At 32.7% G+C, this 20,043-nt stretch overlaps 1 protein-coding gene across 1 annotated transcript in view; it reads right to left on the reverse strand.

The window, feature by feature from the left end:
• Nucleotides 1-5,851: 5,851 nt before the first annotated feature.
• Nucleotides 5,852-20,043, reverse strand: part of LOC148603022 (mitogen-activated protein kinase kinase kinase 20-like) — a 45,843-nt gene continuing 31,651 nt past the window's right edge. Inside the window, exons 18-21 of the mRNA XM_088551279.1 lie at nucleotides 9,524-9,649; nucleotides 8,557-8,631; nucleotides 7,604-7,841; nucleotides 5,852-7,209 (exon numbers count right to left, since the gene is read on the reverse strand). Of these exons, the coding sequence (XP_088407405.1) occupies nucleotides 6,182-7,209; nucleotides 7,604-7,841; nucleotides 8,557-8,631; nucleotides 9,524-9,649 (1,467 nt within the window). The 3' untranslated portion in view covers nucleotides 5,852-6,181. The remainder of the gene's footprint in view (nucleotides 7,210-7,603; nucleotides 7,842-8,556; nucleotides 8,632-9,523; nucleotides 9,650-20,043) is intronic.

A 20,043-nucleotide genomic window follows, 5' to 3' on the forward strand; every position in this document is an offset into this window, starting at 1 on the left:
AATATCTTTTTAATATACTTTTCATTTCATACATATGTCAATGTAAAATATATTTTATTGAATCAGCAACATCATTGAAGGATAACTGGAGTAATTTAAATAAAATTTCTTATGGTATTCTTCCACCATAATTATGTGTAGTAATCAAGGAAATCAAGATTTTTTGCGGAAATCAAAAGAATGTAATCCAGGGACAAAGACATGACATGGAAAACAGACAAACACAACAAAGAACATGAAATAACCAAAGTAATACATACAAGGTAACAAAAGGAAATGAGGAACTCGGATTCCACTAAAAACTGGGAGCATGGACCAGGTGCACCGGTAGGTAAACCTCCTAGAAATCTCCAAGAAAAACCTACAATATTTTTTTTTTTTACACAGTGAAATCTGTTTACCCTGAACGTATTTTGACTGTAAAATTCACCAGGTATAGACTAGTGTTTTGTAAACCAAGAAATGTTTGTGCAATCTTATATCTGCAACTCTTGTAATCAATTTACTTTTGCATACTAATAGTTTCGTAACTGTCACAAAAATTTCACAGTTTAGGCACCGACCATTTTCTTCTTGAGGGGGTCTGGGATTTTATTTTGAGTTGGAACAATTTTTTCAGCAGCAGCCACAATTACAATTTTTATTTGAAAATCTACATTGTGAAGTAATTGGGGTAATATTGAACCATAATATTTTTTTGTGTCTAAGTAAAAAAGTTTCTTTCCTCAATTTTTTTTTTTTTTTTTTAAATACCAGCCAATGCCCCCCCCCTTCCATCCAGTATAAAAATGGTAAGGGTTGGTGCCTCACAGTACTCAGGTTCAAAATACAAAAGGATTGTGCCTGGTGTAGACGGGTTTTAATTTCTATTCACGGTTAATACAGGTATCACAGTACTGCTTAAGTGTCTGTTCCTGTAAGAATCAGGCAGTAGGTAAAACACAGTATAAAAAAACCCTCATTTTGATAGTATAATGTAACGAATCAAGGAAAACAGACAAGATTTTCCATATCATGCTGGACCATTGAGTTGCAGTTTCACTGAAATGAAAATGAACATTTCAAGGGCAGATAACTCTGTCAAAAACCTCATTTTTCTAAAATTCAATTGAAAAATTACTGAGCAAAGCTAGTGATGCAGAGATCAAATAATGGTCTTTTCAAATAGAGAAAGTATCCTTGATTGTCCGATTGTCGGGTTTTTGACATGAATGTTTTAGATTTTTCCAATTATGCCTGATTCTTACAAATACTTACACTAAAAATTTAGAATAAACATCTGGGCTAAAGCATGATACATGTCTCCCAATTATTTGGAGATGAAAGTTTCTTTGAAACAAAAATCATAGGTGTGAGTACCTGACCAATCATATCAATCATTTAAATTGTTGCTTTTCCACCCAAAATTCTAAATATGACTATTACAGTGAGAAATATTTTGGTCAGAGTCCCAATAATGTCTGCATGGGACTTTGGCCTTCAGATCAAAGGCCCAATAATGTCAGTGTAGGACTTTGGCCTTCAAGTCAGAGTCCCAATAATGTCTGTGTGGGATTTTGAGCAAAGTTACTATATTTGATGAGTATATAGCATGGACAACGCTATTGACCAAATATTCTTAGACTGAAATCACTTAACATTTAAGACCAATTATTCACCATAAGTAAAACCTGACAACATAAGCAATTTCAAAAAAGGCAATGTCCAATCACTATCATTTTAGAAAATGTTTCCGTTGCTGTAACTTTCCCTGAGCAAATTTTCACTTGGAAGGGGTAATGGGAATTTCTGTGGGTGGGTTTGAGGTCTAGACCAAGCCTTGAAATGTTGAAATGGGATGCAATTACACTCCTAGCATAGGACCTTGTGTAATATTTTTGGGCAAATGGCAATCACACAAGAAAAATCCCCTTGTGTACAGAGTAAATTGAAAGTTTGCCATTGTCTTTTGACCTGTACACATGGGCCAGTATTTCTAGCACAATAAATGTATTGGTGATGTTCCCACTCAAAAAATGCAGTAAGATGAAATTTTTACTGCATAACTACATTGTTTTTTTCATTGTTTTTACTGCCTGATAGCTTTTCAGGGGTCATACTTGTCAGGTTAGGGGGAGGGTAAATAAAATTAAAAGCTAAGCAAAGTGAAGCAAGAAAATGTTGGGGTAGAATTGGTGAGAAATCAAGATTTAATGCAAGAATAACATATTTTGTCCATTTTTAGGCAGGGGGGCATACATCAGGTGCATTTCCTTGGATTTTTGCCTGTTTCTATCTCAGGCTACTGTCATTATACTACAAAGTATCAGCAGTGCTTGAACAATGTCTTGACTGAACTTCACATCTCCCCATATTGAGCTCACTATGATATTTTAAGTATCAACTTTAAAACATGTTATTTCTGTATATATATATATATATCCCGTTAGACACCTCTTTCTCTTTAAGCATCAATGATTGTACAAATCTTAACAAAAATTGATTAATTTGTCAAAATTTCATTGTAATGACACAAATTATCTGACAGCCCATCTCCTGAGCTAAAGGATTGTCAAAACTCATGTTTTTAATTACAATAATCAATAATTTAGATAATTGTGGCTTTTGGTACAAAAAATTCAAAGCAACGGAATACGATTTCCACTAGTTTCAAATCATTTAGGGCGTATTGTGATTAGTTTCAAACAGATTTTGATTTCAATGGTATTATGAGTGAAATTTAAAATAATCTCCATAAAAAATCTCCAGTAATGCAAATAATTAGCCTGACAAGCGGAATATGAAAATGGTGAAAAATGAGTTAATGACATGGTTTGACTCCACATTATTTTATTCTCTCTGTCATGAAGAAATTAAAATGTACAAATGTTAGTCTCCTAGACATGTTGTTATGAGTTCAGATTATCTTTAATTTTATAATTTCAAACCTCATTTTATATAATTATGAGGAGCAAAGCTATTAAGTTTTTTTTAGCATCAATAATGATAATTATTCATAATTTATGATATAAGATTTAATTTCAATGTAGGTTGAACTATGTCAAGAGGGCTATTTTCCTGACCTGTATTGGTATTTTCAATGTCTTTTTCACAATCTTTCAATTTAAACAGGGTGTATATCTAGAGTGGATATTGCCCCTTCCCTCCGTTAGCTTTTATGAAAAATTATGTTTTAATCCAAGTAAACATTTAATAGCTAGATAACAGTATTAAACTCCGAGAAAAATTGCTAATACTTGTAAATTGTCTGTATTATATAAATAGGCTGCTAGTTATAATCACTGACTTTCTTAAATTTCCCATAACCAGAATGTATTATACCCTTTGAATGTGAAATAAAAATTCCCTCACTAACTTAGATTCTTGTAATCTTTTCGTATTTTAAGTAACAGTCTTTGTAAGAATCATGCAAAATCTGAAAAATGTGATACACCCCAAAAAAGGCTACAAATTTTTATTTTTGTAATTATACTCGGCGTCACATAAATAACATACTGTTAAAATTTGAATAAAAATATTTTCTACGACTTTATTGACACCAACCGTCGTTTAAATTGTCTTAAATGACTTGCTCATTCGTTTAGCCAAACAGCTTCTCAAAAACAAGTCGCTTATTAGCTTAAATCATGCGTAACAAATCCTTACGGGAAAATCCCATACTAATATCCGCCATGTTGGTTTTTACGGGACGATTTGTTTACAAACGAAGTGCGTAAGTTCCCGTCGAACTCCGGTGACAATCGTCTGCTTGATCAACTTCTCGGTATTATACGTTGTTCGCGTAAAATAAATCCGAGATATCCGAAATAACGCCGAATTGCATTCTGGGTTCTTCGGTTTTTGGACAAACCATTTAAACGTAAACAACATCTCCTAGCAACCCGATCACTGTAAACATGGCCGACTTTTTACAATGTAAATATTGCCACCTAGAATTAAAATCTGACCGGAATTTAACGATTCAATGTTTAGGGAGAAGCCGTTTGGCTAAACGAATGAGCAAGTCATTTAAGACAATTTAAACGACGGTAGGTGTCAATAAAGTCGTAGAAAATATTTTTATTCAAATTTTAACAGTATGTTATTTATGTGACGCCGACTATAAGTTGTTTTATGGGTCTATACTATGAAATGTGTAATTATTCATTCAAATCTGCCTGCTCTTAGGAGATAATCAACATTAAAATTTCAATAGATTCTACTGTATTTAAGTGTCATTTACCTCCCTTAATTTTGAAATCTACAGTGCATATATAATTTTTATCTCCTAAGTACACGGGTTATATGAAGAACTGAATGTAAATTTCTGTTTACTATCGCTATTCCAACAAAATATCAAAAATAAAAATATGTAGGCTTTTTACCCATGAATCACATTTTGCATGATTCTTAGCTGGAGTACTACTTAAGTATTTTTACTGACTCTACATGAATCCATGTTGTCAAAAGCATGACAATTTTGAAAAAAAATATATATCTACTTTAATTGCAAAATATAGCAGGCTTGGCAACAACTTGAGGTCTCACTGATTTCTAATTTGTAAATACTGGAAAGAAAAAAAATAAGTAGGGACCAAATAAAAACCCTAAGTGTACCATATCCACTAAAAATTATTTATATGATTTAAATGTCAAGACCACAGAATCACAGTAATACTTCAACTTGCAAGAAATGATTTGTACAAACAATAAACACCTATGGGTTGATTGATTGATCATGGTTTAACATCCTGTGGATATTTCATGCATTTCGGGACAAGACAAACATCTATAGAACACCGGTAGCAATCAAAAGCCAGGGCAATATCAAAGGAAAAACCGATGACCAAAACATTAGGCCACAGAAGTCTTTGAGAAGGACAAATTGTACAATACAAAGCTAAAAGTAAAAAATACACATGGAAAAATAAACAGGATAGTCCCACTAAAATAAATGATCAAATACAGTGAAACCTGTCTAAACCAAACCCTGAATAAACCAGTTACCTGTCTAAACCAGACACTGAATAAACCAGTTATGTCTAAACAAAACCCTGAATAAACCAGTAACATGCCTAAACCAGACACTGAATAAACCACTTACCTGTCTAAACCAAACAATGAATAAACCAGTTACCTGTCTAAACCAAACCCTGAATAAACCAGTAACATGCCGAAACCAAACACTGAATAAACCAGTTACCTGTCTAAACCAAACCCTGAATAAACCAGTAACATGTCTAAACCAAACACTGAATAAACCAGTTACCCATCTAAACAAAACACTGAATAAACTAGTTACCTGTCTAAACCAGACATTGAATAAACTACTAACCTGTATAAAGCAGACACTTCATGAAATCAATTTAAATAAATTTGAACCTGTGTCAACCAAAACAAATGCCTAAACTGAACAAATTATTTACTCCCAAGGGGATCTGGTTTAGGCAGATTTTCCTGAAGTTACTTTTTGGCTTGCTTTCCATAATATTTTCCTCAAGAATTTACATGCAGTCTGACTCAAGTTATCTCCCTTGTGAAAATTAAAAGATCCACTGTAGAAAGTGTTTCATGTGCAAAATTATTGGCTGTTCTAATTTTCAGATAAGAAACTGATAGATTTGAATATTTAACAAGAGAAAAAAATGCAATATCTATGCAAATATAAGTTGTAATTTACATACATGTATTTTGTTTTTTTGTGTTTTTTTAGGTCTATGTACACCTAAGTTCCAGTTTACATATTTGGTTTTGTTTTCTTTTACAATTCTCCTTTTTTACCCTTTTACCATGTATGGCAGTGCACCTGAACTAATAAGAGGTATAACAGTATAAAATAACAATTAACCAAACAAATAAAAACAACTAAACAGAATGTAAAAATAACGTATAATCTGATTGGTTCAAAGACTTGACATTGAGAGTATATGGTGAGTGAAAGTCCAAATAAAAGAGCATCAAACATGAAAAAAATCTAACTAGAGCTATTTGAGAGTATCTGAAAGCGATCATTCCATAATTGGTTTGTTTTAGCCCAAAATATCCTGATCATTTCTCTGGCATTGATAACATTTTCTACCTCCACACTAAACTAAATGCACAATTAATACATATTTTGATCACTATTTTGAAAATAACCAAAGCTTTATCCCTGATAAATGCAAATTGTACCCTTCAAAGAATCTTCACCTTATGTACATCTTTATTTTTGATCTGGCCTTCTTTGACCTTGGCTTTGCTTTTGGGGACCCTGACCTTTGTTTTCATCTTGATGACCTGGATTCAGTCTTGCACTGCTAGTCCGTGATTTATCATCTAAACTCAAACTACTTGTCATCTTGTCAATGTTAGGTTTTGGATCACTAAAACTTCTTTGATAATCAGTTGCCATATTAAACCTCCTGTCCTTAGAATGCCCACTGTTAAGTCTTAAGTTTCCACGATTACGACCTCCATGACCTCGATCACCTCTCTGACCTGGACTCTGTCCTCGACCTCTTTGACCTCTGTAACTTTCAAATCGATTGTTGTCATGGTATCTTCTTCCATGTGGTGCACTTTGTGGTCTTTGAATACCTCTATTTCCCCTAAAAGGACCCCTACTTGGCCTTGATTGGTGACCTTGTTGACCTCTTTGGGTCTGGTAACCAAAGTGATGACCTCTGCTCCTCTGAGTTTTGCTTGGTTTATGTTCCATAGATTCCATACATTTACTACAAACATCAGCATAAGATGATGCTGTATGTTTTTCTGTTTTCTCACTAAATCCTGATTCTGCACTCCCTGAATTGTTGGCAGATTCATCTGACCCTGATATGGCAAAGGTTACCCTTGCTCCTCTCTGTTCTCCAGATGGGTTTCTCTGTCTATCAAAGGGGTCATAGGTCAAACTCCTTCTAGCTGATGCTGAAGGGGACAAATGTTGGCCTGGACTTCTATCTTGCCCAGATTCAGTACTGGAACCTGAAGCCCTTCTTGATTTTGACTTCTTAGAACCAGTAGACACTGAACCAGATCCTGACCCTGAACCAGAAGACAGGATCCCTGGAGAGCTCTGTGGAGATGAAGAAGCAAATGTCTGTAAGGATTGAGATCCAGGAGTCGGATACAACTGGTGTGGAGTTCCAGGAATTGGTTTTGGAGTTGGATAGATTAAATTTGGCACGGAGAATAAATCTGAGGCAGAAGTTTTCCTTCCAGAGACAACTGAAGACCAATTGGCAACTGGTCCTGAAAATAGAAAAGTAAGTAATTTCATGTGTACTGAGTAAAATATATCAAAATAACTGTAGTTGACAATCTTATATGGTTGGGGCCAGATTTAGACAACTCAGTTATTTCAATCTGTACATTGAACTAAATCTTTAAATGTCAACAACAATAAATGTCAAGAGATGACTCCATCTCTCAGGGCTCTGGTGTAAATGAATTATATCGAAAATTTAATGACTATTTTCAAAATCAAAGGTTACCAACCATAGCATATACCCATAAATACTTCTATGGCACAGCTTGTTATGGATGTAAACATGAACAGAGAGAATAATCACTTTAGGGCATCCAAAACTTTGTAGTGAGACAATAATTATCACAAGTGTGCCTAACTTATTGATAAATGACTCACCTCTACCTTCAGGTAATGTACGGTTAGTGAACTGGTCCCTCAAGGACCAGACTCCTTTTAAATCAGGTGCACTCTTACTCTGGTGAACATTGTGATTGGGTGATGGTGAGAATTTTTCAACTTGTTCCACTGCTTCAACTTGCTGCAGAGTAAGAGTCACAACCTGCTGACCTGAGTTGGTTCCTTTGGGATCCAGTATATGCTGGTATTTTATCCTTTTTGGCTTAAGAACAGATTTCTAAAAATAAAAAAAATGTCGATAAGATACACTTCATTTCAAGAATTGTACTACTGACTATTTAAGTATACTTTCCTTCTGGTTAAAAGTAATTCAGTGGTTGGGAAGGAATTTTGTGAAGGGGTCATTTTCAGGTTTTTTCAAAGATTCTTAAAATATTAGAGGACATTTGCTGTTAGATGGGGAAAATGGCCCATGGCCCCCTCTATTCTCAACCCCTGAAAGTTTTGTGGATTTGTGATTACATTTACATGTAACTTTACCACAGTCATTGATCCAGCTGTCTTTAGTCATATATTTAATAGAAATATGGGGTAAGACAATCTATGTTATTTTTGGCAATGAACCTATAAAATATGTCATCAAATGAGAAGATTAAAACAATAACTGAGCTTACACAAATCCTGCACCTCTTCCCCTTTTTCTTTGATACTGTACATTGCTATATTTTTACACAGTCTTTTTTTTCCCACAATTTCTGCAATCAATCTATTTTTACAAAATTTTAAATGCATGATCGTTTCCAAAGTCATATTATGACATTCTTAAGAAATATTCTTGACAGTTTATCATTAGCGTTACAAGTCTTTATAGCGAAAGTGGAGAAAATAAAACTGTCGCAAAAATTTGACCATTTACAGTATATAAATGTGACATTAAGTAAATCCACTGTTTATCAATACCCTTACAAGACAAAAAGGAACACATTATTTACCTCAAAGTTGACAAGACAGTCAACGGTCATATCAGGTACTGCACCAGTCACCCATTTCTCCATAATAAAGGGAGGCTGAAAGTGAAAAGTAAGTATATTACAGTGGAACCTGTCTAAACCAGACCCTGAGTAATTTGAAAACCTGTGTAAATCAGTCACATTTTAAAGTCCCTTTATATCTATTTAAGGAAGTAGACCTAGGGTAAGGGACATAACTACTGAAGTCAGTAATATGTTTGTATCATATTCAACTTCCCCAAAGTCTATCAAGCTTATATTTGAAACAGAATGAAATCAGTCCAAGTTACTTTGATGCTTACACCAGATTGATGTAAAATGCTGAATACAAACGTTTTGTAAGATCAGTGTCCCTTACACTAGGTCTACCTCCTTAAATGTATTTCAACATTGGCTGACTGATCACCTGTCCAAACTATTGGCTGACTGATCACCTGTCCAAACTGAGTCCAAAAAGAGGTTAAGTTTAGACAGGTTTCCCTGTATTAGTATCAATGGCCAAAACACTATAATACAGTACTGATCATAAATATTGACAAAAGTGTTGTCCTTATCAATCAAGCTTGCACATGTGAAGTTTCATTCAAATCATAGAAGAGTTATCTGGTGAATACAAATTGTGACTGGACTGAGACCAATTTTAATTGCCTTTCCCCTCCTGCTTTAATGAAGTGATGCAAAACAATTTCTATATACAAATGTATCATACCAGTGCTCATTTATTCAGGTAATTGTTTTAATGGAATAATTAAGGACTTTTTACAAAATAATGAATGTAAATGAACATTGATTTATCTTACACCAGTATCTTATGGTTTCCATTTTTGGGGTGTTAAACCCTACTGTCCATACTATGATTTTTTTTTTTTTTTTTTACAAAATTAACCTGAAAATAATATAACCTGATGCTTTTAGGTTTCAGGAACAGACACATTCTTGTACAACTTACATGAGATATTTTATGAGGAAACCTATCTGTCCAGGTAAATGAGACATCTTTGACATATGTTATAGCACTAAATTCTTCTGTTTCTTCATCTTCATCAATTTCCATGTACATCTTCCATTTAAATTCCTAATAAGAAAGTTACAACACATCAAAGAAGGTTTTATTATGGTTATCAAAGGACAGTGGTGAGGAAAGTGATTTAAATTTGGCTTGAATGAGGGTTTTCATTCCAGAGTTATAGCCCTTGACCAACAGAAAAATGAAATATTCCACAGTTATGATGCTGGACAAACAAAAAATGTTAAAAAAAAATTTCCAGACAATAACTAGAGAACGGGCTTCAGTGCTTTCTTCAAAATTTCAATATAACTATTTTACCAGGAACATAACATTCACATTGAAGGTTTTGGTAAGCATAGGGATCAAGTTTGAAATAATCACATTTTACCCTACTGGTGCACCTGGTCCATGCTCCCAGTTTTCAGTGGAGTCCGAGTTGCTCATTTACTTTTTGTTACTTTGTATGTATGATTTTAGTTACTTTGTGTTCTTTGTTGTGTATGTCTGTTTTCCATGTCTGGTCTTTGTCCCTGGATTACATTCTTTTGATTACCGCTATAACCTTGGTTCCCTTGATTACTCTTACATACAAGGAATGTGACCCTTTACAAAGGGGCCAATCTCTGGTATATTGCTTAATGAGGTGATATAGATTCATAGAAATTATTTCAATTGAAAACTAAAAGATAATTATAAAAACATATTTTCCAAAATGTCCCTGGCAACTTCATCAACTTGTAGACAAAATTTTCATAGAATGCATAAATTTCTGAGTTTATTGTATGTTACTGCATAATAAGTTATCGACCTCTAGTTGGAGACAGCATTTTTTATACATTCAATTAAGTCACTTCATTAGGGAGAATAAGTATAACTTCAAAAGATTTCTGTCCTATTTTTCTTTTCTGCTTTATGCTACAACAGTAAATTTAGAAATTATTGAATCCACTTTGATTTTTCATTGCCTTTTTGTAATTGCAGAATATTCATGATTTAAGTTCAGGAAGACCCCACATCAGTTTTAGAGAACACTTCCAAGTAATTCATATTAAGTAGCAGTCTTTGTAAGAATCATGCAAAATCTGAAAAATGTGATACACCCCAAAAAAGGCTACATATTTTTATTTTTGTAAGTTGTTTTATGGGTCTATACTATGAAATGTGTACTTATTCATTCAAATCTGCCTGCTCTTAGGAGATAATCAACATTGAAAATCCAGTAGATTCTATTGTATTTGAGTGTCATTTACAGAGTTATCTCCCTTAATTTTGAATTCTACAGTGCATTCTGTACAATTTTTATCTCCTATGAGCATGGGTTATACAAAAAACCAAATGTTAATTTCTGTTTACTACAGCATTTTAAACAAAATATCAAAAATAAAAATATGTAGGCTTTCCGAGCAGGAATCACATTTTGTATGATTCTTAGCTGGAGTGCTACTTAATAAGTGAAAACAGTGTCCTAGCCAGAAATTTTGATAGGGTACACACCGTATCCGATTTTCTCCAAGAATTTTATATATTTTAACCAAAAAAGAGGGTGCACTTGCACTCATAGCACCCCTCTAGCTACAATAATTGAAATTTTAATGGTAAAAAGGAACTAAATACATAGAAAATACAATTAAAACAAAATAAAACAAATAAGGGAGGCTCGAATTTTCTGCCTTACCTTCTTCAGGGGCAAGTAGAACTAACCACAAGGAAAGACACTAACTACCAACCGAGAAGTTAGAATTTTTTTTTGTGATAGTTAGTCAGCTGTTATCAATCTTTTCATAAAAACAAGATTGCTATAGTAACCCAGTATTCACTGCAGACCATTACAGTGCTGTGCTTTGCAGTGCTATAATTTTTAGCACTGCACTATATGACATTAATTTTAGTTTGTGCTACGAGCACTACTGTTGCATGAACAACTCAATATTCTGAAAGTATTGCGTGGCAAAATAAAGACCCCAATGGGAGTTACAAACCTTATGTCCCTTCACCAAAAGTTGCTGATAGGGGACTAATACTAGCATTCCACTTAAAGTAGCATTCTTAGTAAGAATTAGGCAATGGATGGCACATCATATTATGCCTCAAATGTATTCAATATATCTAGATAACAACTGAAAAGCTATTCAAACTTCTCCTGAAGCATCTGTGAGTTGATATTTTTTACTGCTTACATACCAGTAGATAAATAAGTGTCCTAAAAGTTTCCCTCCATTTTTTCATACTGCAATTCAACAAAATTTGATCCATCAATATCTTTAAAAGGCAAACTTTACAAATACTTTGATGCTTATTTCTGGTGGTTATAAGGTATAAATACTTGGATATCACAATAAAGACTGGGTTTTTTTTTTCTTCTTCAACATATTGCCTGATTCTTAGACAGAGAGACTTATAACACACACACAAAGTCTGGTTCAAAGACTGTATTGTGATTTACAAACCATGTAGCACCCTTCCCCACAAAACATGAATTTAATATTAAAGTCAACCGGCAAAAAATTTGGTTCAAAGACTTTTCAATTATTATTGTAATTTACGAACCAGGCACCTCCCTTTCCCAGAAAAGGAACACAAATCATGAATTTGATATCAAAGTCAACTTGAGTTTAATAATGCATAAATCTGACAAACAAACAGAAAAGCCTTTCCTTAATAAAAAAAACAACAAAAAGCATAAAACAAAAAAAAACACACTCAAATTGTTCAAATGAAAAATTTGAAGATATGACCTAAAGAAAACCAAATCATACACAAAATTTTGCTGACTAAACATAACATCAAAACTTTAATACCCAAAGAACATTGGTTAAAGATAATTTAATTATACAGTTATGTCAAACTAAGCCATTGATCAAAGGGAGGCCTAATTAAGGATCAGAAAAGGATTTAAGAAAGAATTTATTTCCTTGGTTTCAAGCAGGTTCCGGCATTAGTCAATTGAGAAGCCAATGTACTTCCCAGCATGCCAACTTTGCCAAGAGTATTTTGGGATGTTGTCAAAACTTGTTGAAAATTTTCTGCAGCTCTTAAGTTTGGTCATTAAAACAAAGTTTTTAGCATGTCCTACTGTGACTCAATTACGTTAAATGAAGCATTTCCCTGGTGTCTCCAGGATAGTGAAGATTATTTTTAATAAGTTTCGTAATAAATATGTAAAAGTTAATAATGTGATGCAGCAGAATTAAATTGTGCAGCCCATGGGATTTTTCAGTGCAATAAAATATCATTTGTTTACTAATACAGTTGTACTGCCATTTGTAAGAGTATGGCAGGCAAAATTTGATAATTTAATAATGGATGTTGTTCCAACCCCTGATTAATGTTTTGAACTTTTGATTTCTTAGATTCTGAAAATATTCAGATAAAAAGGAAATAAGTGAAAAAATATACTGACTACATTTTGTAAGTATAAGATTCACTGAAAAATGACTTCAAGAAACAGTTCAGGCTTGAAAAAAAAAAAAACAAAAACAAAAACTACTTTGTTTGGTTAATGCCTGCTTACTTTCATTTTGAAATACAAGAAGCTGTATGTCATTAAAGACTTGTGTTTCAACAAGACAGGATGTTAAACCTTTTTTTTAAGAGTCACAGTGTAATTTTTGACAAAATTTTGAAAAGAAATGTAGTGTGACTTGTGATTAATAAGTAATGATGAATCAGTGTGACTTATATGACAATATTAGAACAAGTTTTAAACAAAGCTATAATTTACCTGTGACTTTTATAGCACATATAATGATTATGTTAAGAGAATGGAGTTAATCTTCCCTTAATATTGATAAAAGAACAGCATTCCAATGTGACATCCCCAGCATAAAAAGATATATTTCAAACTTTTAATTCACTGAAATTTTCTAAGTCCAAGGGCCATTACTTCTGTAAAAATCATTCAACCATAACCAAACTCGAAACATAATCTGTAACTTCTCATAGTAAGACTACATACAAAAGATCAAATAAATTGGTAAAAGCATATTTTATTTGATGAACTGAATAAAGTTTTTAACTGGACAGCTGAGACGGAGATTTGAACTTAAATCATACCAAGATTTGAATATATATGGAATTATTCAAATGATAAGTTGTCTGATAGAAAACTTCCCTCTCAGTTGTCCAGTTAACTACAAAGGATGACTGCAATAGTCCTTTTTCATATTCCAGACTTTGGCTCCATTTTTTAAAGATTTTTTGCAAAGGGGAGTAACTATCTAAAACTTTCTAAAAATTTGTCATCTGACAGACTGGTTTACTGTCAAAGTGGTGCAATGGACACCAGTAGACTTCACTTTCAAATATTTATTAGGGTTGTGGTAAGTACTTCAATACTTTTAAATAACTTATTTTAAACCATTCAGATATTTACCGAAGTGGAAATAGTTTAAGGTTTCAAGAAAAATGTTTAGTGTTTTCCCTTTCCCCAATGAAACCACCAACCAGGTTGTCTGGTGTCCATGTGTGACATCCCTTTGAAAAACTTACTAAAATGGCTAGTATTCCATAAATATGAAAAACAACTATTTAATCAAGAATATCCCCTGAACATCATCATTGCATTCACTGTAACTGACTTGAGATTCATGAAATCATGAAATCACTGATGTAAGCAGAGGACCTTACCCTATTGGTGCACCTGGTCCATACTCCGAGTTTTTAGTGGAGTCCGAGTTGCTCATTTACTTTTGTTACTTAATATGTGTTATTATTTAGTTACTTTATGTTCTTTGTTGCGTTTGTTTGTTTTCCATGTATGGTCTTTGTCCCTGGATTACATTCTTTTGGTTTCCGCTAGAATCTTGTTTCGCTTGATTACTCTTTCTATCACACTACATGACATACTGTCTAATCAGTGCAATTTGTGATGAAATACTGCATGATACTTTAACAGATTTGTAATTGTTCAGCATTTTAAAATCATCCATGTAAATAAAATCTTTGCACGAAAACCTGCATTCAGAGCTAATCAACAAGCATAAATTTATCAGAAAATTGACTAATTAAAGACGAGGAAAATTCAGGTCATGGGCAAATTCATGCTTGTAAGAGGAAATAAAAACAATTCCAGTTTACACAGATTCAACATTTAGACAAATACAGAACATGCTGTATTGTCAATTAACCAAGTCTAGTTTTCCTGTCACTATCTTTTTTCCTAAATAATCTGGAAAATATTTTTCTCCAATACAGTGAAACCTATCCTTACCCAGGACTTTAATGCAAAGATTACAGTACCCAGAAATATTAATTTTTATACATTTTGAACATGTGGAAATTAAAACCATGTGAAACTCAGCACAATATTTCTCATTCCAGTAAGTTATAATAACATATGTTTTGCTGTACCATAGAAATGGAAAAGAAAAGATCAGATGATAAATTGAACTATTTTATTGCATACTTATTCATTCTCTCTCTCTTCCTTTTTTTTTTTTTTTTTTGGCGAATGAACTTTTTTTCACTGACAGTATTTGCACTTCAATTAAAATACCAAGTAAAAGTCCTAAAATGCAACCCTTTGCAATCAACTTGAATAAAAATTATGACCCTTTCATTTTTAAAAGAGCATTAAATCTGACTCTTGAAAAAAACGTCTTATCTCCCATCCTATCAATCTCCATGCCATTATGTTTTGTGTTTACATAATCCCCATGATAAAGGAAGGTCAACTATAATCTATGGAATGTTTCATATGAAAGGATGGATGATTTGGAACATAAATGGAGGAAACTGTCCACAATTTACTTTTACAAATATAGGTGAAGAAATTAACTGCTACATAAAATTAATACTGATGTTTAATTCTTCACATTAAATCATTAGTGTACCACCTCCATCACTGACATGTTTCCCAACCACATACCATTCCATTACACCATTCCAACATTAAAAGAGGCATTACTGCATTCAACAGTTTGTTTATTTTTATTTCCAACTCATTTATAAAATGGCTTTTTCTGTCATTTTTTGACATGGGTAATTTTATTCCTTTGTAGATTGTCAGTCAAAACAATCCATACTTGCATTTATCTATGGTCTAATTAAAAACACATTACCACACTCAAGAATGACATCTTTAGATGCATTTTGCTAATCATGTTAAGTTTTTAACCTTTTTTTGCATTAAAAGCCTTCAGAAATTTGAGTTTTAACTTTGAATGATCTTTTTTCACAGTTAAGTCAGAAAAAATCTAGTGCATTTTTGATTGATAAGTGTGTGCTAGTCTTGACATTAACTGGCAGGTATTTTATGCATTTTTGTCTGAGAATGTTTGATCAAAATATTGGACCTTTCTTCATACTTATCCTACACTTAAAGCGTGCAACCATTTGACTAAAAGGGTCTACTTCCAATTCCTCCTCATGGAGTTTCTCATTATTCCAGTCATGCCTTTCTATTTCTAATTTGATTCCAGCAACCCCTCCATCAAAAATGTTAAATTTCCAGGGACAACAATCAGTAAAATACAAGTTCTCAAATTAACTAGATATACTGTGAGCAAGCTCACGAGGAGAATACCCTCCCCTCTTTCAAATGACCTTAAATGTAAAAAAAATGTTGAATTATCTCCTTTTGGCGTCATTCAATGGTAATTATATTCCTTCGTGCACATCTACATATGTAATCCAACCTTTCCAAAAAAAATTTCACCTAACTCCCTTGAGCTGTTTAGGAGGTATAGCGCTTACAAGGTTTTACCATGTAAAACCCTTAATTAGAATTATCCCTTTCAAGTCCTCCATCAGTAATTATATTTCTTCATGCACATCCAATGATACCCAATTTTCTTATAAAATAACATCAAAATTTCTTGAGCAGTTAAGGAGTAAATTGAACTGACAAAGTTTAACATGTAAAAAAAACCCTAATTTGGATTATCTCCCTTTGGAGTCCTACAACAGTAATTATATCCCTACATGCACACCTACATATGATACCCAACCTTCTTAAAAAATTTCATTAAAATCCCTTGATGGGTTTAGGATGAGTTGCACTTACAAGAAATGTGGACAGATGGACAGACAGACAGGGTGATTCAAGGGTAAAGCAGTACTTTCTTTCCTAAAAACAATGTAAAACCAGGAATGTTTTAAGAGACACACCTATGGTTCCCAAACCAATAGATCAATGCCTGTGTAAACACAAAGAAAACACTCTCAAGTTGTTAACATAAATGTTATTAACCTTTTTATTAATTGCTTATGAGTATGGCAGCTGCATGCACAACTTCTTGGGGAATTAAGCCTGACTTTTGATGTCTTGAGTAATTGCATGTAGTCATATTACAGAGACTCTAAAAGTTCCAAACATCAGAGGCCATGATTAAAATCTGTGTAGTATACATTTCTTGCATCTCTGGGTCTTTTCTAGTTTAATTAACAATGACATGCTCATCATCATAATAAGTAGGGAATATACTAGTTCATGGAATGGATATTTTGCTTGGGTATGAAATTGATATTCTATAGCCGACATTTGTCATAAAAAGCCTTGTATTTTAAATTGTAGTAATGGTTCATAGAGAAATCTCTTCCAATGGTTAGCTGATTTGTTGTGTTTCACCATATCTGTTTCTTTTTCTACAGGACAATTTTAGCTTTGAGTTATCTTGGAATTATGATTGATCAGCCTTAAAAAACAGTTCTTTGTACCTTTTAAAATGGCTATGTAGTAAAGGTTTTTATCAAGATGTTAAAAGTTAACTATCAGCATAGGAATAACACTGAAAATATGATGAAAACAATATGTAACATATAAATGCAACATAGATCCAGTGCACAGTTCCATTACAAAAACCCTGAACATATTTTACTATATACCATTTTCATAATAGCTTAAAAGGGTTCAATGGAAGGCACATATATAAATAATAATAACTGTATATTTTCTAAAAGCATTTCATTTTTAATGGTTTAGAGTAGCTCTGGCATATTATTTCTATTTTATTACTGTAGAACAAAAGACATCTAAACTTTAACAAATTATTCATATAATTAAAATGTCACCTTTTATACAATGCAGAAACAGCTGTTAAATTTTACATTTCAAGCATAATTGTTTTAGATGAAACACATAATTCTAAAATACCTGACTTTAACTAGGGGCAGTACCAATCATGGCAACTGTGAGTGATGGATCTTGGGGTGGGGATGTCTGGGGATCTAAACCCTCCTGTTTTGGGGGAAAATTTGGTTAATTTTGAGCTATATTTGTTAGCAATAATAAATGATAGAGAAATTTTCAAAGAATCTAGGTTAAGACTTCAAAAATACCAAAATATCAATATATATTTACTGCAATTATCAACATGATCATCCATCTGCATTTATCGCAGAAATAAAACATGTAATAAAAAGGCAGAATGTTAAATTAATTTCTCCAATCTCAAGTACTCTTAAAAGAAAGATCTGAATACACAAAGTACATGATGGATATTTTATTTTAAATTTATTTCTCATACAAAGTTCCAACTTTTAAACAATCCATCAAGCTATTCTGTCCACCTAATTATAAAAACAAATTGACTTTTTGCAATGTAAGTACACAACAACTGCACGCATGGTCAGACTAACAACCAGACAGAATAAACAAAACAAGACTGCACCACTTACATACAGGTACTCAAAAGAATCAGGCAGCAATTAAATTGTAGAATTTATGTGAGTAGTCCCACAAAATGGGGATATACCTAAGTCTACGGTTCTATTTGGACTCTTAGACTTACCATTACACCCCCTTGCAAGCATTTTAAATCATTACTGAAAATTGATTGTTCGATTGTGAAATATATGTTATGCATTTACTTAAAGACTATTTGATAAATCAAACTGTTCGTGCTTTGTATAAATTCGACACATTGAACCAGCTTTTAAATGTATTTGCTCACAGAAGTAACAGCCTGCACACTGAACAGAACAGGAACATGCTAGCATGTGACCATCAAGAAAGTGAAAGTTCTTTATTTTATGGGTACATGTATCAATTTTCTTGATTTTAATAAAAAGGAGTTATTTCATGGATTTTTAATTTGTGGGCTTCAGAAGAACATTACAATTCATAATTGATATTTGACCTAAATGTTTAAAACTTTAATTCATTGTTTTACTACAATATGAAAACAGAAAAAAATAAGTTCTTTCACAGTTACTTGTTTAATGCTCTTTCCTTTATGATAGTTAGCTTATATTAAGATTCATCGAAATCTGTTGAATATTTTAGGAGGTGCATATTAAACATATACAGACAAGGTTATTGTGGATATCATTATTCCTATCTACTCAGGGGTTAAAATTAGCAGGGGTCCATAGTCCAGGACCTTAAATTTTTAAACTAGGACCTCTGATTTTTTTTAGTACCTAAGTAACAGACCTCCAATCTCCTACATGGGCATTTTATAGGGAACTTTTCATTTTCTTCAAGAGGTAATTTGATTTGAAATTTGAAAAGTCCTGAATCTTTTAGTTTTGGAAGCTAATTTGAACTCCTGATACTCCAACCCCTAAAAACATTGCATGGGATACTTAAAGACAACATAAAAACTAACTCTGAATTATCATTTAACAGGACCAAGGGCTCTAAAATCACACATACCATTTGCCATGGAAATGAAATTTAGTCCAAGGAAAGTTACACTAGCAGTTTTGCAGGTAGATTTTTAATGTTGGAAAGTTAATTTTTATGCCAAACTTTGATATAGGAGGCAGAAAATTTCTTCAAGTCTGGAGCACTGACACCCTGCCTACCATCAAGAAGTGACTATATCAAAAACACTTAATCAAAAGTCAAGTGTTAGAATATTAGAAAAACAAATTAATCTTCCACAACAAATAGAGTGACTATTTTAAATTATACCACAAGCTAATTTATTCTAACTGTGTCATGTTAGTTGTCAATTTCAGGGACAAAGAGATTTTGTTTTTTTGTTTGATTAGGCTAATATTATCAAAACTGAAAATGATCGGAACATTACTACAAAACAGACAAGTCAGCCTTTATTACTACATTAAATGAACCTGAACAAAGTGACATTAAATTTCAAGATTGGATGAAATACTTAAATTTTGGTTTTTTTTCTGTGTAAATTTTACGACGCAAAAGATCCTTTTCTAATGGCTCAAGCATCATTTAGTTTTATCAAAACAGAAAAAAAAACATGAAAAAAACTCAAAAATTGTACTTTGTACTTAATTTTTAAAGGTACTCTTAATTTAATGGACAATTTTGATTCATTAGATAATTTTTTATGTGTAATTTTCAATCGCCGAAAGGAGTTTGCCCTCTCCCCAATCAAATATGTTTTTTTTTCATAATCTTTACTAAAACAGGTTCACCAATAGACAACACAATAAATATTGTTATAAATTGTTCATTTAAGTAGCAGTCTTTGTAAGAACTATGCAAAATCTGCAAAATGTGATACACCCCAAAAAAGGCTACATATTTTTATTTTCGTAAT

Source organism: Perna viridis, chromosome 11 (genome assembly GCF_037379345.1).
Source record: "Perna viridis isolate PV_CMFRI_1.1 ecotype Kerala chromosome 11, ASM3737934v1, whole genome shotgun sequence".
Classification (NCBI taxonomy): Eukaryota; Metazoa; Mollusca; class Bivalvia; order Mytilida; family Mytilidae; genus Perna; species Perna viridis.